This window comes from Neophocaena asiaeorientalis, unplaced genomic scaffold, assembly GCF_003031525.2.
Source record: "Neophocaena asiaeorientalis asiaeorientalis breed wild unplaced genomic scaffold, Neophocaena_asiaeorientalis_V1.1 scaffold251, whole genome shotgun sequence".
Taxonomy (NCBI): Eukaryota; Metazoa; Chordata; class Mammalia; order Artiodactyla; family Phocoenidae; genus Neophocaena; species Neophocaena asiaeorientalis.
The window spans coordinates 9,641,552-9,665,865 of record NW_020173377.1 but is presented as its reverse complement, the minus strand read 5'-3'; the positions used below and the strand labels follow the sequence as shown (position 1 = coordinate 9,665,865).

General features: G+C 45.2%; 1 protein-coding gene across 3 annotated transcripts in view; it reads right to left on the bottom strand.

Annotated features, from left to right (window-relative positions):
• The window catches only part of PTPRG (protein tyrosine phosphatase receptor type G), a 717,425-nt gene that overhangs the window by 160,936 nt on the left and 532,175 nt on the right, over nt 1–24,314 (bottom strand). For all 3 annotated transcript variants that reach the window (XM_024746428.1, XM_024746430.1, XM_024746429.1), the window contains exon 6: nt 9,995–10,061. In XM_024746428.1, coding sequence (XP_024602196.1) covers nt 9,995–10,061 — 67 coding nt within the window. The remainder of the gene's footprint in view (nt 1–9,994; nt 10,062–24,314) is intronic.

Here is a 24,314-nt window from a genome sequence, read left to right as displayed (position 1 = left end):
GTGCCACAGCTACTGAACCCACGTGCTACAATTATAGAAGCCTGCAGCTGCAACTACTAAAGCCTGTGCACCTAGAGCCCGTGCTCCGCAAAAAGAGAAGCCACTGCAATGAGAAACCTGTGCACCTCAACGAAGAGTAGCCCCCACGCACCGCAACTAGAGGAAGCCCGCGTGCAGCAACAAAGACCCAATTCAGACAAAAATAAAAATCAACATTATAAATAAATAAATACATTCATTTCAAAGTTCCAATTGCTGTATTCATGTGAACACATGACATGATTCTGTAGGCAAATTATAGTCTCTTTGACCGTCACCAAGAATGGCAAGGACCAAAAAAAAAGAAAAGGTAAGATTCCTCATGAGATTAAAATTTTTCCAAAGGCAGAGGAAATCGAGTTGATTATCTTACCCTCAACACCCGAACTAGCACTTATTAGGCACGATGGATGGACACTGTGATCAAAGGGGCTTAAATTTCACTTACACAAAACAGGCAAGAATCCCTCAAATCAAATCAACTCATCTCTGCTCCATCTTCTTGCTGCTGGATTATAACAACACAGATGGCCATTTTCACCTAATAGTTTACTTTGTTCCAAATGTTCCTTGTGCTGGGATTTGTCTTCTTCTTCCAAAGTCCATGCAAGATATTTTTCAGAAGCTTCAGCCATTGAGTCTTAGAAAGTTCATGTTGAGATCTTTACTCCAGGGATAATCAAAATGGTGTTGGAATGATGAGAGTATGGGCCTGTTTAGTATTTCTTCACTTGCCCCTTTAACAAGTCTATATGATGAGCCTCAGTCAACGAAAAGATGCAAATGGTAACCCTGGCCAAGAACAGAGCAGCAGATGGCCTGGGAATAACAAGAGTCAGCCTCAAGTCACGAAGACCTTGGTTTAAGTCACCCAGGCCCTGCCTGCTTTACTTGCCTTTCTATGTAATGGGGGATACGAGAGCTGTACATCAGAGGGTTTCTGGCGGATTTAATGATGCCTGTCAGGCTAATCATACCCTGACCTGGTACAGAGCCAGGATGAACTAGCCCAGTAACAAGGAGGAGCCTTTGATTTCAGACCTGTCACCTGCCACCCCATCCCTTTGGTTTCTGATTTCTTTTCTCTAAATTCCACAAGGAAGTACTGGCTTCCAAAGTCATCGTTTAATGATACAATCCCAAGGCAGCCACAGTGCTTTCTCTGGTCTACAATCAATTTGTAGAGAGAACAAACAACCTGTCAGGGGTACTTCCGATAAAAAGTTTGGTAAAGAAAAAAAAAAAATGCTGTCACTCCCCTCTTTGTTTGCTGTGAGGCCGCTTGGTACTCGATGTCTCCCAGAAGAAAGCACTGCCCGAATCTCTGACTTTCTAATACTTATCATTGTCTTCTTTGATTGTGAAATTTAACACACATGCAGAAAGGTGCGCAAACAAACATACTTTTAACCAATAATCCTAAAGTGAACCCTGGAGTAACCACCACTCTGAACAGGGGGAGACTTGCCACCCTTCCCGGGGCCAGGCCCTTATCACTTCCCCATCCCACTCCAAGAAGTAACCACCATCCTCTGTTTTTAAATAATCATGACTTTGCTTTGCTTCTAGTTATAGCACCTACATGTGCACTCCTAAAGGGCCAAGGTTAGGTTTTCCCATTTTGTGAACACCTGTTCAAGAACACCTTGTGCATTCTTCAGACTCTTGCATCACTTGACAGTTTTCAGATGTGCCCATGTTGGTGTGAGCCACGAGACTCCAGGTGTTTTCACTGGTGTGAACTGTTCTTTTGTATGACTACACTTGCTTGTATTTATCCAGCTTGCTAACAATAGGTATCAGAGGCATTTCTGGGTTTGGGCAGTTAGGAAAAACAATGCCACAGACATTCTCATACACAGCTCATGGTGCATTTTTAAAAAATTAATTAATTAATTTATTTTTTGGCTGCATTTGGTGTTTGTTGCCACATGCAGGCTTTCTGTACTTGCAGCGAGCGGGGGCTACTCTCCGTTGCAGTGCGCGAGCTTCTCATTGCGGTGGCTTCTCTTGTTGCAGAGCACAGGCCCTAGGTGCGCAGGCTCAGTAGTTGTGGCGCACAGGCTTAGTTGCTCGGTGGCATGTGGGATCTTCCCGGACCAGGGATCGAACCCCTGTCCCCTGCATTGGCAGGTGGATTCTTAACCACTGTGCCACCAGGAAAGTCCCTTATGGTGCACTTTTATCTGAGTTTTTCCAGGGGACATACATAGCAGTGGGACTACTGAATCAATTCGACTAGACACTGCCAAACCGTTTCCAGAAAATCTGAGAGTTCCCAGCATTCATACCCTTGCCAACACTCGACACTGTCAGGATTTTTGATATTTGACTGTCTGGCGCGTGATGGTAGATTATTTTAGAGCTTCGTGAGTGTAATATTTTTGAGAAATTCACGTATAATATCCATGGGCTGTTCTTTAGTTTGCAAATAGTCAAACGCCCAAATCTAAGGGGATATATATCTATAATATATTTATGTAATCGAATCATCCTCCAGATCAAGATATATAGTATTTTTTTTACTGCCTGGGAAGATTCCCTTGAGTCCTTTCTCACTCACTGTACGTACCCCTTCACACCACTATTCTGACTCTTATCAGCAGAGATTAGCTTCGTCTGTTCTTGAACTTTGCATAAAGGGAACCACGCAGTACATGTTCTTTTGTTTCTGTGTAAATCAAGTCATCACTTTTAATTGCTGCGCACTATTCCCTTGTATGAATACACTAAAACTTGACTATCTAGGCTCCCCTTGGTAGACATCAGGGCTGTTTCCACTTGGGGGCTATTATAAACAAAGCTCCTGTGTACAGGTCTTTTTGTAGCCATTTCTTTTGGGAATATACCTACATGTGGAATTGCCGGCTCAGAGGGTACGGCCTATGTGTAACTTTGGCAGCAACAGCTACACGGCTTTTGGAAAGGCTGCGCCACCTTCATACCCACAGTGGTTGTCCTGGAGTGCCAGCAGTGCTGTGTCCCAGGGCTAGTTTCTTTTAAAATCATGTATTTGTGGCCAATGATGCAGTGGCAGTTGACAAGGCAAAGCCTAGCCACTGCTTTAGAAGGAATTCAGATTGTTCTATGACTGGGGTCTCTTCCAGGTTAGTCTTGATTATAGAAACCTCAATCCTAGCAGGTGGGATATGGAAAAAAGAACAGATGCAGACGCTCCAGCTTTCACCACCAAATGAAAACACTTGGCCGGGTAGTCTCATGTATGTGCAGATTTACTTTATTACCTCCCTTTCTGCTAGATGCCTGGATTGAGTCTAACTATTCTAGGACTTTGTCCATAGATCTGGTGAGTTGACAATGAGCATCCCAGGGCAGGGGAGAAGATGGGTAGAAAATATCCCCAAAGTGAGCCCAGTGAATAAACTAGTCAACAACTGGGTGAGGTATTCTGCAAAGAAAGTTTGATTTTCAGAGACCCAACTTCTACTGGTGAGTTTTAACAAAGAAAGCTTGCAAGAGCCTCATTTTGTGACATCACTAGAAAGGTGTTCTCGAGTGATAATGTATTTGTACTTTCACTGATAAGTTTCTCAGAAGAGCCTGGGGAGGGCGGACAGAGAGAAGAGCCATCTCGTCCTGACTGGTGTCTGAGGCAATTTCTAACTGTCCCCTTTATGTTTCCAGTGAAGGAGGAAGATACTTTCCTACGCACTAAGGTAGTACATTCAGTGGAAGAGGAAAGGACAGCAAGCAAGGCGATGAGAGAAGAGGGACAGGGACTTCCCTGGTGGTCCAGTGGTTAAGAATCCGCCTGCCAACGCAAGGGAGGCAGGTTTGTTCCCTGGTCAGGGAACTAAGATCCCACATGCCGCAGGGCAACTAAGCCCGCTCGCCGCAACTACTGAGCATGCGAGCCACAACTAGAGAGCAGCCCGCACGCCACAACGAAGAGCCCACGTGACACAACTAAGACCCGATGCAGCCAAAAATAAAAATATTAAGAAAAAAGAGGGGCGGATAGTCAAAGCTCAACAATCAAACAATCGCTACTAGCAAGTTTCCTTCCAAAAACAAAATAATGGATCTTTCTTAGATGACTGACATGAGGGAGTGGTCAGTGTTCTAGACTAGGTATATGTACAGTCTGCTGGATTTTCTTTGGGTGGATATTATGAAAAAGAATAGAAAGTAGGTAATCGAAAAACTTGAAAGAAAAATAATACATCCTTTTTAATTGACAGAGGATATTAATGTACATTACTTAGCATTGGTCAATTGGGTAATTGGTACATTTTTATACAAATTCACATACAAATTTATTGTTTTATTTTATTTTTTGAAATGGATTCTTTTTAAAATTTTTAAAATTTTATTTATTTATCTTTGGCTGCATTGGGTCTTCATTGCTGTGCGCGGGCTTTCTCCAGTTGCGGCGAGCGGGGGCTACTCTTTGTTGTGGTGCCTTCTCTTGTTGCAGAGCACAGGCTCTAGGTGCACGCGCTTCAGTAGTTGTGGTGCGCAGGCTTAGTAGTTGCGATGCGCGGGCTCAGTAGTTGTGGCATGCGGGCTTAGTTGCTCTGTGGCATGTGGGATCTTCCCAGACCAGGGATCAAACCCATGTTCCCTGCATTGGCGGGTGGATTCTTAACCATTGTGCCACCAGGGAAGCCCCACAATTTTATTTTTTTTTAATGGGTTTTGAAAAAATTAGAATTAGACTAAGCTCTTTGAAACCAATATTTCTATCAGGCATGGCTACTTGCAAGTCCTGGTTCTTATATACAAAAAGCATTGTGAATGACTGGGTCAGAGTGGTGAATAAGAGTCTCAATTTCTGGGCTTCCCTGATGGCACAGTGGTTGAGAGTCTGCCTGCCGATGCAGGGGACACGGGTTCGTGCCCTGGTCCGGGAAGATCCCACATGCTGCGGAGCGGCTGGGCCCGTGAGCCATGGCCGCTGAGCCTGCGCGTCTGGAGACTGTGCTCCGCAACGGGAGAGGCCACAACAGTGAGAGGCCCGCGTACCGCAAAAAAAAAAGTCACAACTTTTTTTCCTTTCCAGGGTATGCTGGCGGTAGCGTAAATAAAATCCCTGATTAGATACATTTTAATGCTTCCACCTATGGCTCAATGGATAGACAGGACCAGAATCAATGGCAAATCACCTCTCTTCATTCTATTTATATTTTTTCATGCTTCCAAGTTTGTAAAAATCACAATTTACATAGAAAAATGAACACCTAAGAAAGAGCACTTTCTGGGACTTCCCTGGTGGCGCAGTGTTTAAGAATCCGCCTGCCATTGCAGGGGACACGGGTTCGACCCCTGGTCTGGGAAGATCCCACATGCTGCAGAGCAACAAAGCCTGTGCACCACAACTACTGAGCCTGAGCTCTAGAGCCCATGCGCCACAACTACTGAAGCCCGTGTCCCTAGAGCCTGTGTTCCGTAACAAGAGAAGCCACCACAATGAGAAGCCCGCGCACTGCAATGCAGAGTAGCCCCCGCTCACCACAACTAGAGAAAGCCCGCACACAGCAAGGAAGACCCAACACAGCCAAAAATAAATAAATAAAATAAATAAATTTATAAAAAAAGAAACAAAACAAAAAGAAAGAGCACTTTCTGCTTCCAAGAGGTTTCTAGGTATCTCCCCAGCTCCCCTGCACGAGAGTAGCAAGGTCCCAGAGCTCAGAGTCTCCAACATGCCACCTCTGTGCTGCTGCTGCTTGGGACCTTATACTCCGTTCTCTGCCTGGACAACCTCTATGCACTCTTTAGGTCTTCACGGTCACTTTGTCTGCAATGCCTGGTCTATATCCCCAAGTCTAAGTTAAATCTGCTGCTCTCCACTCTTCTTTTTTAAAAATAATTGTATTTATTTTTGGCTGCGTTGGGTCTTTGTTGCTGCGTGCGGCCTTTCTCTAGTTGCAGTGAGCAGGGGCTACTCTGCATTGCAGTGCGCGGGCTTCTCATTGTGGTGGCTTTTCTTGTTGTGGAGCACGGGCTCTAGGCACGTGGGCTTCAGTAGTTGCAGCATGCAGGCTCAGTTGTTGTGGTGCACAGGCTCTAGGATGCACAGGCTTCAACAGATGTGGCTCGTGGGCCCTAGAGCGAAGTCTCAGTAGCTGTGGCACACGGGCTCAGTTGCTCCATGGGATGTGGGATCTTCCTGGACCAGGGATTGAACCTGTTTCCCCTGCACTGGCAGGCGGATTCTTAACCACTGCACCACCAGGGAAGTCCCTCCTCACTCTTTAATGTAATTACATGCTTAACCATATATCTCTCCTGAGTGTCTACAAACTCAGGGAGGGCTGGTCCATGCGTGCTGTGCTTTCTCTCTGCCTAGCTTCATGGTGTACTTAGATGAAGCACTTAATAATTATGCACAAAAGGAACAAGCAGTGACTGTAAGAAGTTCTGAGCATTTTAAAAGTGAGAGGACCAAGTCAACAACTTTTTGGCAAGGTGATGAGGAAAATGTCTTTGGAAGGAAGATGCAACCTCTGGACCAGCCACAGGAGACACCGCTAAGATCTTCCTTCTAGAGACAAGCTGCTATGCCTTCGGACACACCTCGGCGCTCACAGGGAGGCCGCTCTCGCTGGGATGCTCTAGCCAATGACCACACCTGGTAGGGCTGGGCCACTGCTGCCCAACAGAGGACTCCTCTCATGGGCAGTCTTGGCTTTGGCGTTCTCCAAGGTCCCGGCCAAGACTTTCTTAGAGCTGCCTTCAGCCAGTCCTCCTAGGTTCCCTCTCTTTAGAGGCATCAGAGCTGCACTGGGGTCCCAGTGCTCTCCCCACCCACTCCTTCTCCCTCTCCTCTTTATCCTTCCTGGGCAGTCCCTCCCTGCCAAAAGACTCACCTGCACTTAAAATTCCATCTTGGTGTCTGCTTCACAGAGGACCCTACTGACCAAACGCCAATGGTTGGCTGGTGGGACCAGATTCCTCATTGCCATTTCAGCTAAAGGAACATACAAGATTCTTCCTAGGGACGTCCCTGGTGGTGCAGTGGTTAAGAATCCGCCTGCCAACGCAGGGGACACAGGTTCAAGCTCTGCTCCAGGAAGATCCCACATGCCGCGGAGCAACTAAGCCTGTGAGCCACAACTACTGAGCCCATGTGCCACAACTACTGAAGCCCACATGCCTAGAGCCCATGCTGTGCAACAAGAGAAGCCACTGCAATGAGAAGCCCACACACCACACAGAAGAGTAGCCCCCACTCGCCACAACTAGAGAAAGCCCACATGCAGTAACGAAGACCCAACGCAGCCAAAAAAAAAAAAAAAAGAATTGTCTGAGGAGGTAAGATCCAAACTGAGACCTGAAATAATTAGAGGGAGAGACACTTGCTCTGAGCTGAGGGAAGAACTTTTCTGACAGAGGAACCAGCAACAGCAGATATAAAGGCTGGAAGGGGTAACGCTCCAGGCAGGCTGGAGGGAGAGGGGGTGGCATTCACCTCCCTTCCAGGTACCTGAGGGCTGGCCTGTGTCTGTCTGTCTTCACCAGTACATCAGCCCAGGGCTCACACCCAGTGGGCGTGCAACACTTTTGCTGAATAAAGCAATAAACTTTCTCAGAGAGGCTAAAGAGGCAGCCATAGTTCCAGCTAGTGAGTGGCAAAGCTGAGATCCCCGCCGAAGCCTGTCTGGCTCCAAAGCCCATGCTCTTTCCACCCTAACACCCTGATAATGCCGGTGATGGCGCATGGAAGGAATTCTCCCCCAGAACTGCTGGGACTTCCTCCCGGGCTAGGTTGCTGTGTTCACAGAGCGACTCTGCAGTTCCTCACCTCACCTTGGCACATGTCTGGGCACCCTTTGTGGTGTAAGTTACTTAACACGATCAGGATAAAAGCCAGACGTTAGAAACCTTGATCTGAACTCCAGAACTGGGCACGAGGAATAATTCTCGGGCTATGCCAGCCACATGGGAGCAAACCAAGAGCAGACTTTTACCAGAAGACTAAAGTTGAACCAAACATGCCCACAAATAGGAATGCTCACGTCTTCCTGTCAAATACCAATGATTAACAAACACATTCACTTGTGTGTTAAAGAAAATATATGCCCTCCCCTCCCAGGGGATAATTATTTCTCTGTTATACTGAAATAAATGCTCAGTTCTAAAACTTCAAAAAAAGAAGTGAACTTCCTTTGCAGGTAAGTATTTTTTGCAGGTCTCCTCTGACTTTTCAATTAGGAGGTAGAGCTGAAACCTCATCCTGGGCATCTCTGTCATCCTCCCAGTAACAGGTATCATATTCCTGCATATAACTGCCTCTTAGAGGCTAACTGTGGATAATGAGGAAGGATTACACGATTATGCTGGCGCACAGGTCATGAACCGAATGGTCACTACGCAGTGAGTTTCCTGCCATTTGGGGGCTAAAGGCTACTGCTTATCTTTAACATATGAAATGTCCTGCAATGATCATTGTGGAAATGAGATTACGCAGACCCACTCAAATGCCATAGCTGATGGAACGCTGCCTCTCAGGCTGAAGAAAAGGTACCTGTTTTGAAGATTCCAGAATTCTTCGTAGGGTGATTGTATTACAACAGGATGAAGAGCCAGGGGGAAGGAAGATCTATCCATCATTTAGTATATTTCAAACCCCCAACCTCATAATCTATATTATAGACTGGAATTCCAAGAAAGTGTTTGACGAACTGAGAGTTCCCGGGCACCTTCTGGGAAGGAGCTCAGAGAACACAGCGTGTTGCCCGTAACATCAACTTTCTGTGCATTTTTGAGGCTGCCCAGTGCAAATTTCCCTACGTCTCACACCCACCACTACTGCTATCAACCTCAAATCACAAAGGGGCAGACGGCCTAAGTTTTGGCAAAAGTGTTTTATTCCCTTGGCAAACTTCCATACTACCTACTTCCCGGCTTTGCGTGAGCAGATTTCTTCAGAGATACAAATGAAAATTGGGAAGCGATGGACGTTTCCTACAGTGAAAACCTCGATGAGGCGTTTTCAGTCACCCTATTTTTCTACTTTCACTAGGTTTATTATTGTTACTGGCTGTATGATTGAACAGTTGTAAGGGCAAAACGATCCAAAATCCTACCTGCTTCCACGGAACACTGATAACTCGTTTTGTTTCCCTGAGAAAAAGGGAGTAAGATGTTTGTTAAGCTCTGCAGAACTGGCTAATGTCAAAAGACATCCTCCCAGAAAGGTGTGAAGATGTCTTTATCATAGCCATGGAGATGAAGGGGAGATGTAGTAAGGTTACTAATGCTATTTCTGTCAATATCTTTGGAATTCTAATTAGATTATTAAAATCTTTCAAGTCATTATAGTATCTCTCATCTCCACACCTCCCTGTGACAAGGGTACTTTTGAAATTAGAGGATCCTGATGTCATAGGTAATGATGCATCGCCAACAATCAAGTTGCAGGGAAATTCCTCCAATAAAAAACAGTTGGGTAAGACAGAACCCATCTATCTGACTTTCTCTCCCCGTTTTATGCTTGAGGATAAGATGTCTGCCGCACAGAACACGGCCTAGCATTTTCCATTCTAGTAGCTGAGGGTACTTGCTCACGGGCGGCAAAGTTTAATGACTTGTCACGGCTACTTAAGTTTTTTCCCCCTCCATCTGAGGGGCAAATCAAGAAATTCATAAATGAAAAGTTACTTGAAAAGGGAATAATTTTAGGATAGATATGAGGCACCTGGCAGGTTCAACGTGTATGAATGGTACATCTTAGGGTGTTCTGATTTATAACACGTGAATTCTGAGTGGTACCTGAAGAGAAACAAACTGCTTACTGTTAACCCAGATCCATTTGCAGGTAATAAATGGATGTGCTCTCTCCCCATCAAATAATGGGCCTCATGCCCTTCAACATCAGTGGATATGGAATGGGTGTCATACTCCATCCTCTGCAAGATAACCCATTCCTTTAGGTGGAGACCTTAGCCCTCCACATCCCAGCAAGAGGAAGTGCATGCAGCTTACTTACCATGATGTACGACGCCCTTCAACCCATGGATAATAGGATCCAGTGCGGAATTGTCCCTTGGACTGACCTATATGTAAAGGAAACATGGTTGGTTAAATCTATTCTGGCATCAGACACAACAGTCTCAGTTTAATCTTCTAAAGAGAAGGGGGGGGGAAATAGATGCTATCTAGCAAGCTCATACACCATGGCTGTCACCAAACACAGGAGATTTATGACATAATAAAACCAAGTGAGGAAGTCTAAATCAAAAGAAAGAAACTTCTCAGAATACATTAGAACAGGAGAGAAATACTGCAGTCCTAGCAAAATCTTAAAAAGCAAGCAGACCATCCTCTTGCTTTGTTTTATTAAAAGTAGACCCCAATCGGCTAAAATGTCATTGAAAGTCATCAGAGAGCAATCCATCAGTGATTGAATATTTCAATACCTTTTTGGGATTATGGTTTTTTCCTCTTCTTTTTAAAAATGGATCTGTTCCCTGCCGGTTTACTCTCCTTTTTAAGGATCCCGATTCCCTGTGCCTTAACTTATGCTCAAAGAGGCATTTCTAAGAGTCACTCGAGCAGGGAAAATGTAGAGCGGAAAGGAGCTCGAAGAGACAGTGTCTCCAACCTCCCTTCCCCGCTGCAGTATTTTTTTACGTTTTATTTTTACATTTTTAAATTTTGGCGGTGCCACAGGGCTTGCGGGATCTCAGTTTCCTCCACCAGGGAATGAACCTGGGCCCCAGAGTGAAAGCGTCAAGTCCTAACCACTAGACCACCGGGGCCTCCCCTCCCCCACCCCCCGGAGTTTTTAATCTGCTGAAGAAATGTCAAGCCTCTTTGATCTTAACCCTCACGCCTTCCCCTTATGTTCTGATACTACTCGGCATAAATTCTCATTCTTGTCCTTTCTAGAAGATTAAAATTCCACCAGCATATTATAATTTTGGTTTTTAAGTTCTTTCTTTTAGACATATTGAAAATAGCTACAAATGAAATGATTTTGCTTTCAAATAACTCAGTAGATAGCAGAGGAAGCGAGCGGGGTATAGATGCACTAGGACTGACCATTAATCAATCATTTAGGATCTTAGGTGATGAGTATCAGAAGGGTCATGATACAATTTTCTCTCCTTTTGTGTACATTGAACTTTTTCCAAATAAAGAGTTTCCCCGAATCCATTATCTATGGTCAGCATATCTCCTAAAAATTTTTTCCCAGGGTGTTATTTACATTTAATCCACTTCTAACACAATAACGTTGAGATACTGACAAAACTTTCAATGTGTAGCAAGACCCAACTTGATGTTTCCCTGTTAATCCAGATGAATCCAGGGCCAACTTAGGTTAAGTTTTAAGGCAGCTGGAAAATGGCCACACCCCTTCCTCCCTTATAGATTCCCCCTGTCTGGCTGCCAATCCTAGTTTACTCTCTAATAATAAGTCATACTTCACAATTTCTTTCTCTCTTCTGCCTCATCGTCTCCAAGTTAAAGCAGTGGTTCTCAACTGGAGGCATTTTTACCTATCTCTCACTCCCCATTCCCACCCAGGGGATATTTGACCATGTCTGCTGACACTGTTGGTTGTCACAAGTAAGGGTGGAAGGGCGAGGCTATTAGCATCAAGTGGGTAGAGGCAGGGCTGCAGCTGAACATCTCATAATGTTCAGAAGAGCCCCCCAGAGCAATGAATTATCTGGCCCACAATGCCAACGATGCAGAAGTTGAGAAAGAAAATCCCGGATTGGATGCTCTATGAGTTAACAGTGGTTACATATTAATGTCTGGAGCCCTGAGTTACGACTAAATTCAAACACAGGTGTCATTATGTATGGGATTATGTTTATAGACTAATAAAATGAGGTGGAATTTGGTACTACATTGTAAACACTACAAGTACTACAAAAAAAAAAAAAAAAAAGGATCAGTGTATCAGATCACAATGATAGATTTCTGGAAGTTGCCAGGAGTGTAGCTCCAAAATTGCCCGAAAGGAAGCTCAAGCTACTGGTTGAAGCACAAAACATTTCTGAAAGGCAAACATCCACAGAATACCACAAAATGAAAAACAATCATATTTGCACCATGGCACAGACTAATCAAAAATTTTAAAACATGACCAAAAATGGAAACACAACTCAAGAATGCAAGGTAAGAGAGTCTACCAGTAAATGGCCAAACTTCAAAAGTGACAGAACAAAGTAAGAGCCCACAGAAATATCTCATATCAAATTGAAGTTACAGGCAAAAACACGGTCTTCTTTCTCCCATGTTCAGATTCAGTCTGCGAGACATGTTAACGCCAGTTCAACTACCTGAAGTTACTTTAATGTATGTGAGAAATAGCAAAATGGCCACAAACTCCTGCCATCCCTGTCACATGCATCTTGGCAATGTGATTGGCCACTCCTCCCATCAAGAACGCACATCAACCTCTCCACTCTTTGAAACTGGGCTTGGGGATTTCCTAGTGGTGCAGTGGTTAAGAATCTGCCTGCCAATGCAGGGGACACGGGTTTCAGCCCTGGTCCGGGAAGATCCTACATGCCGTGGATCAACTAAGCCCACACACCACAACCACTGAGCCTGCGTTCTAGAGCCCGCGAGCCACAACTACTGAGCCCGCCTGGTGCAACTACTGAAGCCCGCGCTCCTGGAGCCCATGCTCCGCAACAAGAGAAGCCACTGCAATGAGAAGCCCGCACACCACAACAGAGAGTAGCCCCTGCTCACTGCAGCTAGAGAAAGCCCACGCACAGCAACGAAGACCCAACGCAGCCAATAAATAAATTATATAATTAAAAACAAACAGACAAACAAAACTGGGCTTGGCCACATGCTTTGGCCAAAGGGACAGCAAATATGAGGCAGGGAGAGGCTTATACAGGGATGCGAATGCAAGGGTTTATCCTCTCTTGTGAATCTTTGAAATCCTGAAACCACCAGGTGAGGAACTCCAGGCTAGCCTACTGGAGGATGAGAGACCACAAAGAGCAGACACATGCAGTCCAGGCTGAAGCAATTCTAGACCCCCCAGCCTGCCAACTACCAGACAGGAGAGTGAGTCCATTTGAGACCATTCAGCCTCAGATGGACCACCTGCAGTCTGCAGAGACCAGCCAAGCTGGCCTTGACCAGAAGAACCGCCCAGCCAACCTAAAGTAACAAAGTAATTGTTGTTTTACCTAATTGGGATCATTGATTACAGAGCAAAATTTAGCTGAGTTTCATGACTGTGTACAGAGGTGGAAGATGGGGACAGGCTATAATATCAATAATTTTCTTAACCAATACACTTTGCTTATTTAAAGTTTGTCTTGAAAGTTTCTCAGTGAGATGCCACCATCACAAGGCACAACATTTACCATCAACCTGATCAACTCATGTGCTTCTACAAAACTGTGTTAACCCCTCCTCTACCATGGCAACATTTCATGGATACTGATTTTTGATCCCAACTGTGGGGGGACGTTTTGTAGTCAGGAGGGCACTTTAATGCATTTAGTCTCATCTGATGATGTGAAACTTCAAGGAAACTGTTCCTAATCCTCTGTGACTTACATCCACCAATGACGCCTGTAGCCCAAGCAAAAGGAAAATAAGCTGATAACCTAATCCATCTTCAATTTCTGGTTGCTTCTGACTACACTATCTCTGTGCCTGATTACTCAGTCCTGGTCTCATTTGAGCTCAAGAGCCTGACCCTAGATTCTAAGCAATCTGGAAAGTGAAAAGCCTTCTCCAATGCCCATTTATCTCCACAGCCTCCACTGCTGGTTTATACGGTTGGGGTTGAGAAGATGGACAGAGAGAGAAAGAATAATGGAGATCACTGGCTGGTCGGAGTAACTTACTAATAATACAGAGCCTACTCTCCAGTTCATGTCTTGGATCTAAACCTCAGGGTTAGAATCCAAAGAGCATGTTAATAAGTGGGTTTGTTCCAGAAAGGCATAACCCTAACTGAAATATTCCCTTCCACTCACTGCCTCAACCAATTTGCCACGTAAAAATATTCAGGGACATAACCTAAGCAATTTGGGCAGCTTTGAAATACGCCTACGGAAAGGGTGTAGCAGCAACCCTTGTTCATACTCCGGTCTCTGCCCTGGGTAGAGGAGGCCAAGGGGTGGGGAAAAAATGCAATTTTTAGAGCTCCAGTGTCCTCACCTGTGACATGGGGATAAATCTCATAATGTTATGAGAATGAAATGCATGAAGCTTGGCGTATAATGCTGAGTACAAATGCAACATCCAGGAAGGGCTGGATATGACAGGGCAACGACCCGACCCAAACGTTCAAATGTAAATGAACGTCAAACAACAGCAGTTTTAGCCCTGAGACTTCGCAATGCACTTGGCTCTAAAAGCAGTACCTCCTTGAGTTCGAATTTCAGATGATCCAAATTTATGTTTTATTTGACATCCACTCCCTTTTGTATACACTGCTCCCGCTAAAGCCACGGGAGGAGTTTTCCTAGCTCTTGAAATCTGCTTCCTTCCACTTTAAGATCAAAGGAGTTCCGCAGTAATACGGAAAGGGCAGCAATTGCAAAAATGAGCTTAAAATGGACGAGAAGAAATGGACCCCCCCCTTTCCCTGCAGAGTTTGTGCTCTCACTGCAAAACCTAGCTTAGGGCACTTCCGATACAGATGCAACAGAGGGCTCTGAAATGAAAGCTTTTAAGTTGTCTTTGGATATAACCAAAAGACAAAGAGACATTAGCAATACAGGAAACCATGTAGGTTTGGGCAAAAGGCCAAATTTATATAAATGCTGATGAAATCTAAACTTCATAAATTTTTTTCCCCAAATAATAGACATAAGGATTTATTATTAATTTAGTAACCAACTTACTGATAATCTCTAGAGATGTGTTGATAATCCAGGCTCTACAGGCAGACAGACATTTATTCCTGCTTGAAGCAAAATGACACGAGGCAGAGAAGCCCCACCAGACTGTGTGTCTGCATTCGGATGTGCTGCCGTTTACTTTTCCCATGCACGGTGCCATGTGGCCCTTGACTTGGATCCTAATAACCTTCCATCTATCAAGTCCTGGCCATCTGCTAAATAGGATGTCCAAGACAACCTAGCTGCCTTGAAACTGACATCGCCAGCTGCTCCTTTGGTCCTATAAATGTTGTATCCAGCCAATACCCTCTTGTGGGAAAAAGGATTTATGCCTGCTGAGGGTGAATGGCTACACCATTAACCACAGCCGCGGGGGAAAGTGACAAACAGCAGGACCAGAGATTCTGCACATCCTTCCTCAATTGCAGAGATGATGATCCATCCAAGCTGATGGTTAGCAGGTAACTGTATATTCAGAAGCGAAAGTGTTTATCAGGACAAGGGCAAGCACTTCTTAGGAGGTCTGATTTCAGATCTGATTCTTCTCTTCTTCCACAGCTCTTACCTAAAGAGCCATGTAGCAAGGATGCTGCAGCTTCTTTCATTCCGACTTCAACACCCTGGGTACCACTCACCAGGTTTTAGTTCAAGTTGCTATCAAGCAAAAACCATTCATAACTTGGCTGTTTTACAACACTGCATTTCAGTTAAGGCTTCTCCAGAGACACAGCACCAAACAGATTCCTTTATTAATAAATAAATGCTTGTCAATAATTTCAGAAATGTGTCTGTATTTTCAAGAAGATAAGAACGGGACTTCCCTGGTGGTCCAGTGGTCAAGAATTCACCTTCCAATGCAGGGGACGCAGGTTCGATCCCTGGTCAGGGAACTAAGATCTCACATGCCGCGGGGCAACTAAGCCCACACGCCACAACTGCTGAGCTTGCGCGCCTTCAATTAGAGAGCCTGTGCGCCACAAAGTACAGAGCCCACGCGCCCTGGAGCCTGTGGGCCACAACTAGAGAAGAGGAAACCCGCACATCACAACTAGAGAGAAGCCCGAGCACCACAAGGAAGAGCCCGCATACCACAAGGAAAGATCCTGCATGCCTCGGCAAAGACCCTGTGTGCCCCAATTAACACCCGGCACGGCCAAAAATAAATTCAACAAGTAAATAAATAATAAATAAATCTTAATTAAAAAAAAGATAAGAGCATCAAACTACTAACCACTGATCTATACTGAAAACATCATTCTTTGGTTGGCTCTTCTTTTTAATACTCAGAAATATGACTTTTCTTCTTGTACACCCTACCGTCTCAGTTTCTAATGCAGAAATTTCTTTTTTCCCTTTTGACACCCCAATAACATTTTCTATTCTCTCCGGACCGTCACTGCTGAAGTGGGATTGCAAACAGTGGAATCAGAGGCATCGGTGCATTTACCACCCCAAACTGCCATGGCATAAAGTCAAAGAGAAAACAGAGACACGATCCAGAAGGTGTAATGGCCAATGAAGAAGGAGCTCTGTAAGGCTGTAGGACTTTTTATGAAATGAAGGATTTTCACTTCCCAATCAAGTAACAGCAAGTAACCAAGTATGGATTTCTGGCCAGGAGGTTTGGTTTAACTTCAAAGAATGAATTTCCACCGTCGTAGTTAAGCAAGATCTAATAGATATGCAAAATATCACAGACGCATCTCACCAGAGAAGGAAGAGCTCCTGTCAGAGGGGAAGGTCACAGTCTCATATCATCATCTATATTCCAGCACTTGACAGGACACACACACTCCTGGGACTGGTTTCCATCAGCAGGTGAGAAAATTCCTAATTCCTCAGCCATGGGAAGGGATTAACATGAAAGAGCAACACAATTATAAATGCTAATAGGATTTGCCCTCCTCACTTCCAATGGAACTTGAGCATGGACATGGCTTACTTCCTGTTAATTCATAATATTCGTGGAAACCAGTCAATTCACAAGTTATACGTCTCCAGAGAATTGAAATGCACGGCCAGAGAAGGCCACAGAAGAAATGAATTGAACGCTCTTGGTCTTCTTAAACTGACCATTCTCTATCCCTCTGCCCACACCTCTCCAGCTCACCGGAGGGGATTTACCACTTAATTGTCAGACTTGGCTTGGAAGAGTCTATTACTGGAGAAACCAACCCAGCAGGGTGATAGCAAGGCCCAGCAGCAAATCTGCACAAGTGCAGATCTTGCCAGCAGCAGTCATGCCTATTGTCAATACAGGTGATTTCTCATTTTCATGAGGATCAAACTGCCTTGGGCTGGGTATGCAATGCCATTTCCTCTGCCTCTGGACTCACTCAATTTCAAAGCCAAAGCAGAAGAGAGGGAGGGAATGGGCAGACCGGGGCATCTGACCAATGGAACTTCCATAGGGCCCCACATGGTGATGTTTGTCCTTCTTTGTCTTTTTAATGCATTGTGTTTCAGAGCCAAGAAGATAGTGGGGAAGCGTTTACAGCAGTTCAGGACAGGGTCCCAGAGCCTGCCTGTCCCACCCCTGCCAGTCTTCTCAATGTAAAGGTTGCTCTTGAACAGGGAAGAAGCAAAAAAAAATTCCAACCTAGCAAAGTGTGACCCAGAGTCTTAAGCTACAGCACAAACCATTTCACACAGATATTGTCATGACCTTGGAATTAAACAAACAACAAAAAAGTTGGGAAGCCTGGGGCAAGAGAAGCTTATTTCGGGTTCAGTGACTCGCTGGCAAGTTTCTCTCGATTCAGTGTGGCAATGCTGGACAATGTTGACTTTCTCTTGTTAATAATCCTGCCACGCACTGAAAAGCCCCAACAATATCAAAGGCTTGGGGGAGAAAGCAGAGCTGACTGCTTCCACGTGTAGCCGGTGACTTCAACTGAAACACATTAGATGTGAACCCTCAACCTTGCTTTTTCATTCCCTCCAAGCAAAAAGCTGCTCGGGGCACTCCATTTACAAAAGACTCGGGAATCCAGACAGCACGATGTGGGGACTGTTTTAAATCCCCACCACGTATGCAGCAAGAGAAACATGAGAGACAAAGCATATCAGATCAAAGGGGTCGCCAGATTGATCCTCCCCTTGAAAAAATTCCTCCTTAGGAGTAGGTACGGGCATCATTTTGGATAAACCTTAAGTCCAGTAACCAAGCATCCAGATGGCATATGAAAGATGGGGGAAGACTATGTAAATATCATATAGGTATATAATATTAATATAATTTAATATATATAATATTAAAACAAACCTTGCTCATCTTATATAGAGAGTATGTGATGGGGGAAAAAAAGCTGATAGGATGTCTTTAGCCCAAATCATAAGAACCCAGCTCTTAGGCTCATTCACTCAACAAATATATGCTGAGTGCCTACTGCATGCTGTGGCAGGCTGACTCTAAGATATCCCCCAATGGTTCCCACTCCAGGTATTCAGGTCCTACAAATCTCTACTCTTTGAGGCTGGGCTGATCTAGTGGCCTATTTTATTTATTTATAAATTTATTATTATTATTTTTTGGCTGTGTTGGGTCTTCGTTTCTGTGCGAGGGCTTTCTTTAGTTGCGGCGAGCGGGGGCCACTCTTCATCGCGGTGCGCGGGCCTCTCACTATCATGGCCTCTCTTGTTGTGGAGCACAGGCTCGAAACGTGCAGGCTCAGTAGCTGTGGCTCAGGGGCCTAGTTGCTCTGCGGCATGTGGGATCTTCCCAGACCAGGGCTCGGACCCATGTCCCCTGCATTGGCAGGCAGATTCTCAACCACTGCGCCACCAGGGAAGCCCTATTTATAAATTTATTTATTTATTTCTGGCTGCGTTGGGTCTTCGTTGCTGTGCACGGGCTTTCTCTAGTTGCGGCGAGCAGGGGCTACTCTTCGTTGCGGTGTGCGGGCTTCTCATCGCGGTGGCTTCTCTTGTTGCGAAGCACAGGCTCTAGGCACACAGGCTTCAGTAGCTGTGGCACACGGGCTCAGCAGTTGTGGCTCGCGGGCTCTAGAACACAGGCTTAGTAATTGTGGCGCACGGGCTTAGCTGCTCCGTAGCATGTGGGATCTTCCCGGACCAGGACTCGAACCCGTGTCCCCTGCATTGGCAGGCGGATTCTCAACCACTGTGCCATCAGGGAATTCCCAAGTGGCCTATTTTAAACCAGTAGAATGCGGCAAAGGCAAAGGGAAGTCACTTCTATGACTAGGTAACAAGAGATTCTCACCTCCATCTTGCTAGCAGACTCTCCCTGGTGCCTACTTGGCTGTGAAGTAAATAGCCATGCTAGATGGGCAGGTATGGTGAGGAACTGAAGGGAAACCGAGGTCCTCAGTAAGACAGCCCTGGAGGAACTGAATTCTGCCAACAACCTAAAGTGGAAGTGGGATAGAACCTTCCCCAGCTGAACTTTCAGATGAGACACCAGCCCGGCTGACACCCTGATTGTAGCCTTCTGAGAAACCATGAAGCAGAGGGCCCACAGAAACTGTGAGATGGTAAATGTGTGTTTCAGGTTCTCAGCTTCTAGTAATTCGTTATACAGCAGTAGATATTCACATGTCAAGAACTGGGCACTGGGATATGATACCAGACAAGTCATAGTGCTTCTCCTTACAAAGCTGAGAGTCTAGTTCTAGCTCCCACAGAGGGGATGAGGGCCCTGGCTTCTGTAAACAATCCACACTTCACCACTGTCCTCACTCTGCATCACCTATTAAAAGGTACTCCCCTTCCTTCTGAATAAACCCTGACCACTCTTAGACCTGAGCTGCTATGTTACATCACAGCTTCTAGAGTTTGAGGGGACGCAATATGTTTAGAATCCAAGTTCCAACCAGGGAAACATGGCAAAAATAATCAGCAACCTCCAAGAGGAGCCAATAATCACTGATAATCAACTCTGGGGCAAAGAGTTTTCAGTAGCTTTTTTGTTTAAGCAAACATAGAAAACCAGCAAGTTGCAGCACCAAACCTAACGCCTTCTTAATGAAAGCTGTCCCTGGGCAAGGTGCACAGCAAAATGCACAGGCGTGAGCAGCTGTTATTTCTGAGTCATAGCAAGCAAGCCAAGTGCAAACTAATTACACACCCCAATGCTTTTTTTTTTTTTTTTTCTTTTGGATGGGGTATTTCTACTCTCTGCTTTGTTTGGAGCACTGAATGATTGCTCCTATAGCGTAGTCTCTGAAGACTGATTAAGTATCAATCCACTCTCCCAAGCAATACCTCACAGGGCATTTCCTATTCTAAATCATGTACTCATGGGAGGGCTCTGGTGCCTGATACTATAAGGGGGACTTATGCTCCCTGTCACTGTCCTTTAAAATCATCGTGTTAGGGCTTCCCTGGTGACGCAGTGGTTGAGAGTCCGCCTGCCGATGCAGGGGACACGGGTTCATGCCCCGGGCCGGGAAGATCCCACATGCCGCAGAGCAGCTAGGTTCGTGAGCCATGGCCGCTGAGCCTGCACGTCCGGAGCCTGTGCTCCGCAGCGGGAGAGGCCACAGCGGGAGAGGCCACAGCGGTGAGACGCCCGCGTACCGCAAAAAAAAAAAAAAAAAAAAAAAAAATCATCGTGTTAACTCTTCCAAACATCCCACTTCATCCACCAAGAGACCAGTGAAAACTGTTTTCAGCAGACATTGTTAAAGCTGTCAGTGTCTGGTTAAAGAGCCTTCGGTAAACAGTGTTTTAGGGGGATACAAAACGATGATTTAAGTGGACCAATGTCTTCAAATCCACAAATTAAAGAAATTCCCTTTAAGTAAGTGATACGTCTAAACGAAGGCCAGCCCCATCTCAAGGAGGATACAGATCAATGCTAACCTAACAGTTCAGCTTTGTATTTAAAATGCACCTCAGTTCAACAGAGGATAAAATTAAATTGCAACAAGCAAAGACAAAATCTTTCCCAGCAGGTCTTGATTGATAGAACGTGCCATTTGCAGCAGAACAAAATGGAAAACCAGAAAGTTTGTTCCGAGGAATCACTGCTTCACTGGGCCAACTTCCTCTTCTTTGAGAAAATAATATGACTTCTTCGTAGAGCATGTAGTCTACTTATTTAAGCAGCAGTACTCAGGATTTTTCAATTCCTCCAGCAGCTCAGTTGGAAAAAATGGCTCCAGTGGGGTATAAGTGCAGGTAACATTTAAGCAGGAAGAAGCTTATCTTATAAAAACTGCCATTGACAATAACCTGAGAATAAATCACTCCTTAGAAACAATGCAGGTGGATCTCCCGTACTTGAATGTGATGAACTCACCTGAAAAAGCAACCTGGGTTTCTAAGGCTAGTGCAGGGGTTAAGTGCAGAGTTTCTGAAACCAGGTCAGTAGACCCAGGTTCAAAAGTTTTCCACTTAACGGCTGTGTGATTATGGGAAAGTTGATTACAATCCCATTGTGCCTCAATTTCCTCATCTGTAAAATGGGGATTACTCCCCCATAACCTCACAGGGTGGTTAAGGGGATTAAATGAATGTTTAGCCCAGTGACTAACATATTCAAGATTCATAACAAATGTAGATAGAGTCACTCTTTCCCCAAAGAGGCACCATGACCAGGCACACAGAAACACACACCAAGACATAAATACAACTCTACTTCTGGTTACAGACAGACCAACAATTTGGGGGTTCCAACCTCAATTCAGTCCATCATGACCTCCATGCCAAAATTTCATTTCATTAAAATGGTACCATCTTTCAACCCAGTAGACCCAATCGCCAAAACTTGGAATTATTTTGATTCCTCACTCTCTTGCCCCACCTACCTATGATTCATCAGGAAGTCCAGAAGAGGGACTTCCCTGGTGGTCCAGTGGTGAAGAATCCGCCTTCCAACGCAGGGGACACGGGTCCGGTCCCTGGTCGGGGAACTAGGATCCCACATGCCACGGGGCAGCTAAGCCCACGCGCCACAACTACTGAGCCCGCGTGACGCAAACTACAGGGCCCACGCGCCCTGGAGCCTGTGCGCCACAACTAGAGAAGAGAAGCCCGCGCACCGCAGCTAGAGAAGAGAAGCCCGCGTGCTGCAATGAAGAGCCTGCACCACAACGAAAGGTCCCTCACGCCTCAAAGAAGACCCCGCGTGCCTCAACTGAGACCCGACACGGGGAAGAGAAAATAGTCCAGAAGATTCTACCTCCTCAACATAACTTGAATTTGTCCACCACCTCTTGCCAGCTCCTCCATTCTGACCCTAGCCCGGGCCACCACCACCTTGAACCTAAACAACCTCTGACCGCCTCACCTAACTGGTTTCCCTGCTTTCTTTACTGCACCCTCCAGGAAGTCCTTCTCTATGCAGCAGTTACACCAGTGGTCCTCCCCTGGCTGCCCACTGGAATCCCTTCTAATCAGCTTTCAGAAAAAAACACAGACAACAACAGTGACAAAACACTGTTCCCACTGACCTGAGGAGTGGCCTGGGTGCTTAAAAGCTCTCTAGGTGAGTCTGAGAGTCACTGAGAATGATCTTTGAAAAAGTAAATCCAATCACAACACAGGCCTCCTTAAAAGTGTTCCAAGATCTGGGCCCAGGCCACCTGTAGGTTCTTATCCCACAATAATAATATAATAATAATAATAATTCTTTTTATTCCCACGGTTCACTACAGTCCAGCCTCATTGGCCTCCCTCCTCTTCTTCAAACACCCCGAGCATTTCACTGCCTCCAGGCCTTTGCCCCGCTGACCCTCTGCCGAGAAGATTCCTCATTCAGCTCTATGCCGGGCAGGTTCTCACTTTTCAGACCTCAGTTCAATATGACTCAATCACAAAGCCTTCCCTGAGCGCCCGTTCAAACTGGCCCGTCCCATGTATTTGCTAACCATCACTCTGTTTCGCTCCCTGCAAGCACCAATCTCTGCCTGTCATCACCTGAAGGTCAGGGTGCAGCCTAGGTGGTCGGTGCACTAGAGAAAATCCAGGCTGGAGGGTCCTTGAAGTTCCAGCAGGTCAGAGGTCCTCACCCCCTCCAAGTGTCACCAAGGTACCACCTGTGACACCTGCTCTCTCATAGCAGTTACTATACTTCACTTTAATGACCTATTTAAACACCTGCCTCCTGACTGGGCTGAGAGCTCCCTGAAGACAGGGCTCAAACTTTCAGTGATGAATTGAAATTATAATGGAGTAATCACAGTTCAGGCATATAAAAGTGGAATTGACATACAAACGTATGGACACCAAGGGGGGAAAGTGGTGGGGTGGTGGTGGTGGTGTGATGAATTGGGAGATTGGGATTGACATATATACAGTAATATGTATAAAATGGATAACTAATAAGAACCTACTATATAAAAAAAATAAAATACAATTCATAACTTCAAAAAAAAAAGTGGAATCGGGCTCTCATTGAGGATCTGGTCTCAGACACATCCCTGCACCACTGAGAACCTGAACTTTCTTTGAACTGTACCAGAGCCATGGACACCACCAGGCATATTCAGAATAACACCTGCCAGCTGCAGACTGATGGTCATAAGTTCTCCCCTTGTGACTATGCAACCATTTCGAACTCCCAACCAATCCTCACGTAACAAGCACCCTTACTTCTTGCCAGCTCCAGTTATAATTCTTGATAAGCAACTCATGTAACTAACTGTAACCTTACGGGTTTTTGCCTTTAGAAGCCTCCTCCATTTTGTAGCCCAGTGGAACACAAGTCAAGTGTTTCTTGAATCTGTGTCTCAGGCTGCAGTCCTAGCAAACCCCGAATAAATCCCTTTTTATTTCAATCAGGTCTCCGTTTCTGAAAATTTGGTTAACATTTTATTTAATTTGATTTTATATCACCAGCTCTATCTTAGTGCCAGCAGAGAGTAGGCGCTAACAGATGTTTTCTGAAAAGCAAAACAGGTAGCTATTAAAGAGGTAAAGAAGGGCAAAGAAATAAGGAAGAAAGAGTTCAAAGAAAACTTTAGCCAGGATATCTAGAGAGCTGAAAGAATTCTGGGATTTATGTCCAAAGAATCTGATTCAAGCCCTGGTTGTATGCTGGCTGTGTGACCTGAGGTAACTAACTTAATCACTCTGGGCCAGTGGATGATGACTCACACTTCCCATAGTGGACCTGCAAGGGTAAGATGAAAGGATGTGTCTGACAACAGGTACTACTCCCCACAGCTTAAAGACCAGATATTACACTGAGATGGGCTTTGGTATTATTTTCTTTGAAGGGACTCTGGAGGTTTTGCAAGCCAAAAGCAAATAATAATAACAACAACATAATAATAGGAGGAAGAGGAGAATTAATAAAGGACTGCTAAGGCAAGTTTCCTGCCTTCTTTGTTAACAAATCCTAATTTGCTCCTAATTAAACACAGTCTTCAAAGTCACGGTGACTTCGTTCAAATCAGCCTCATTTTCTTCAATCTATGAAATGGAGATACTAACAGTATTTCCCTAACAGAGCTGTTGAGACAGTCTAATGAGACAATCCACATAAAATACTCAACACAGTGCCAA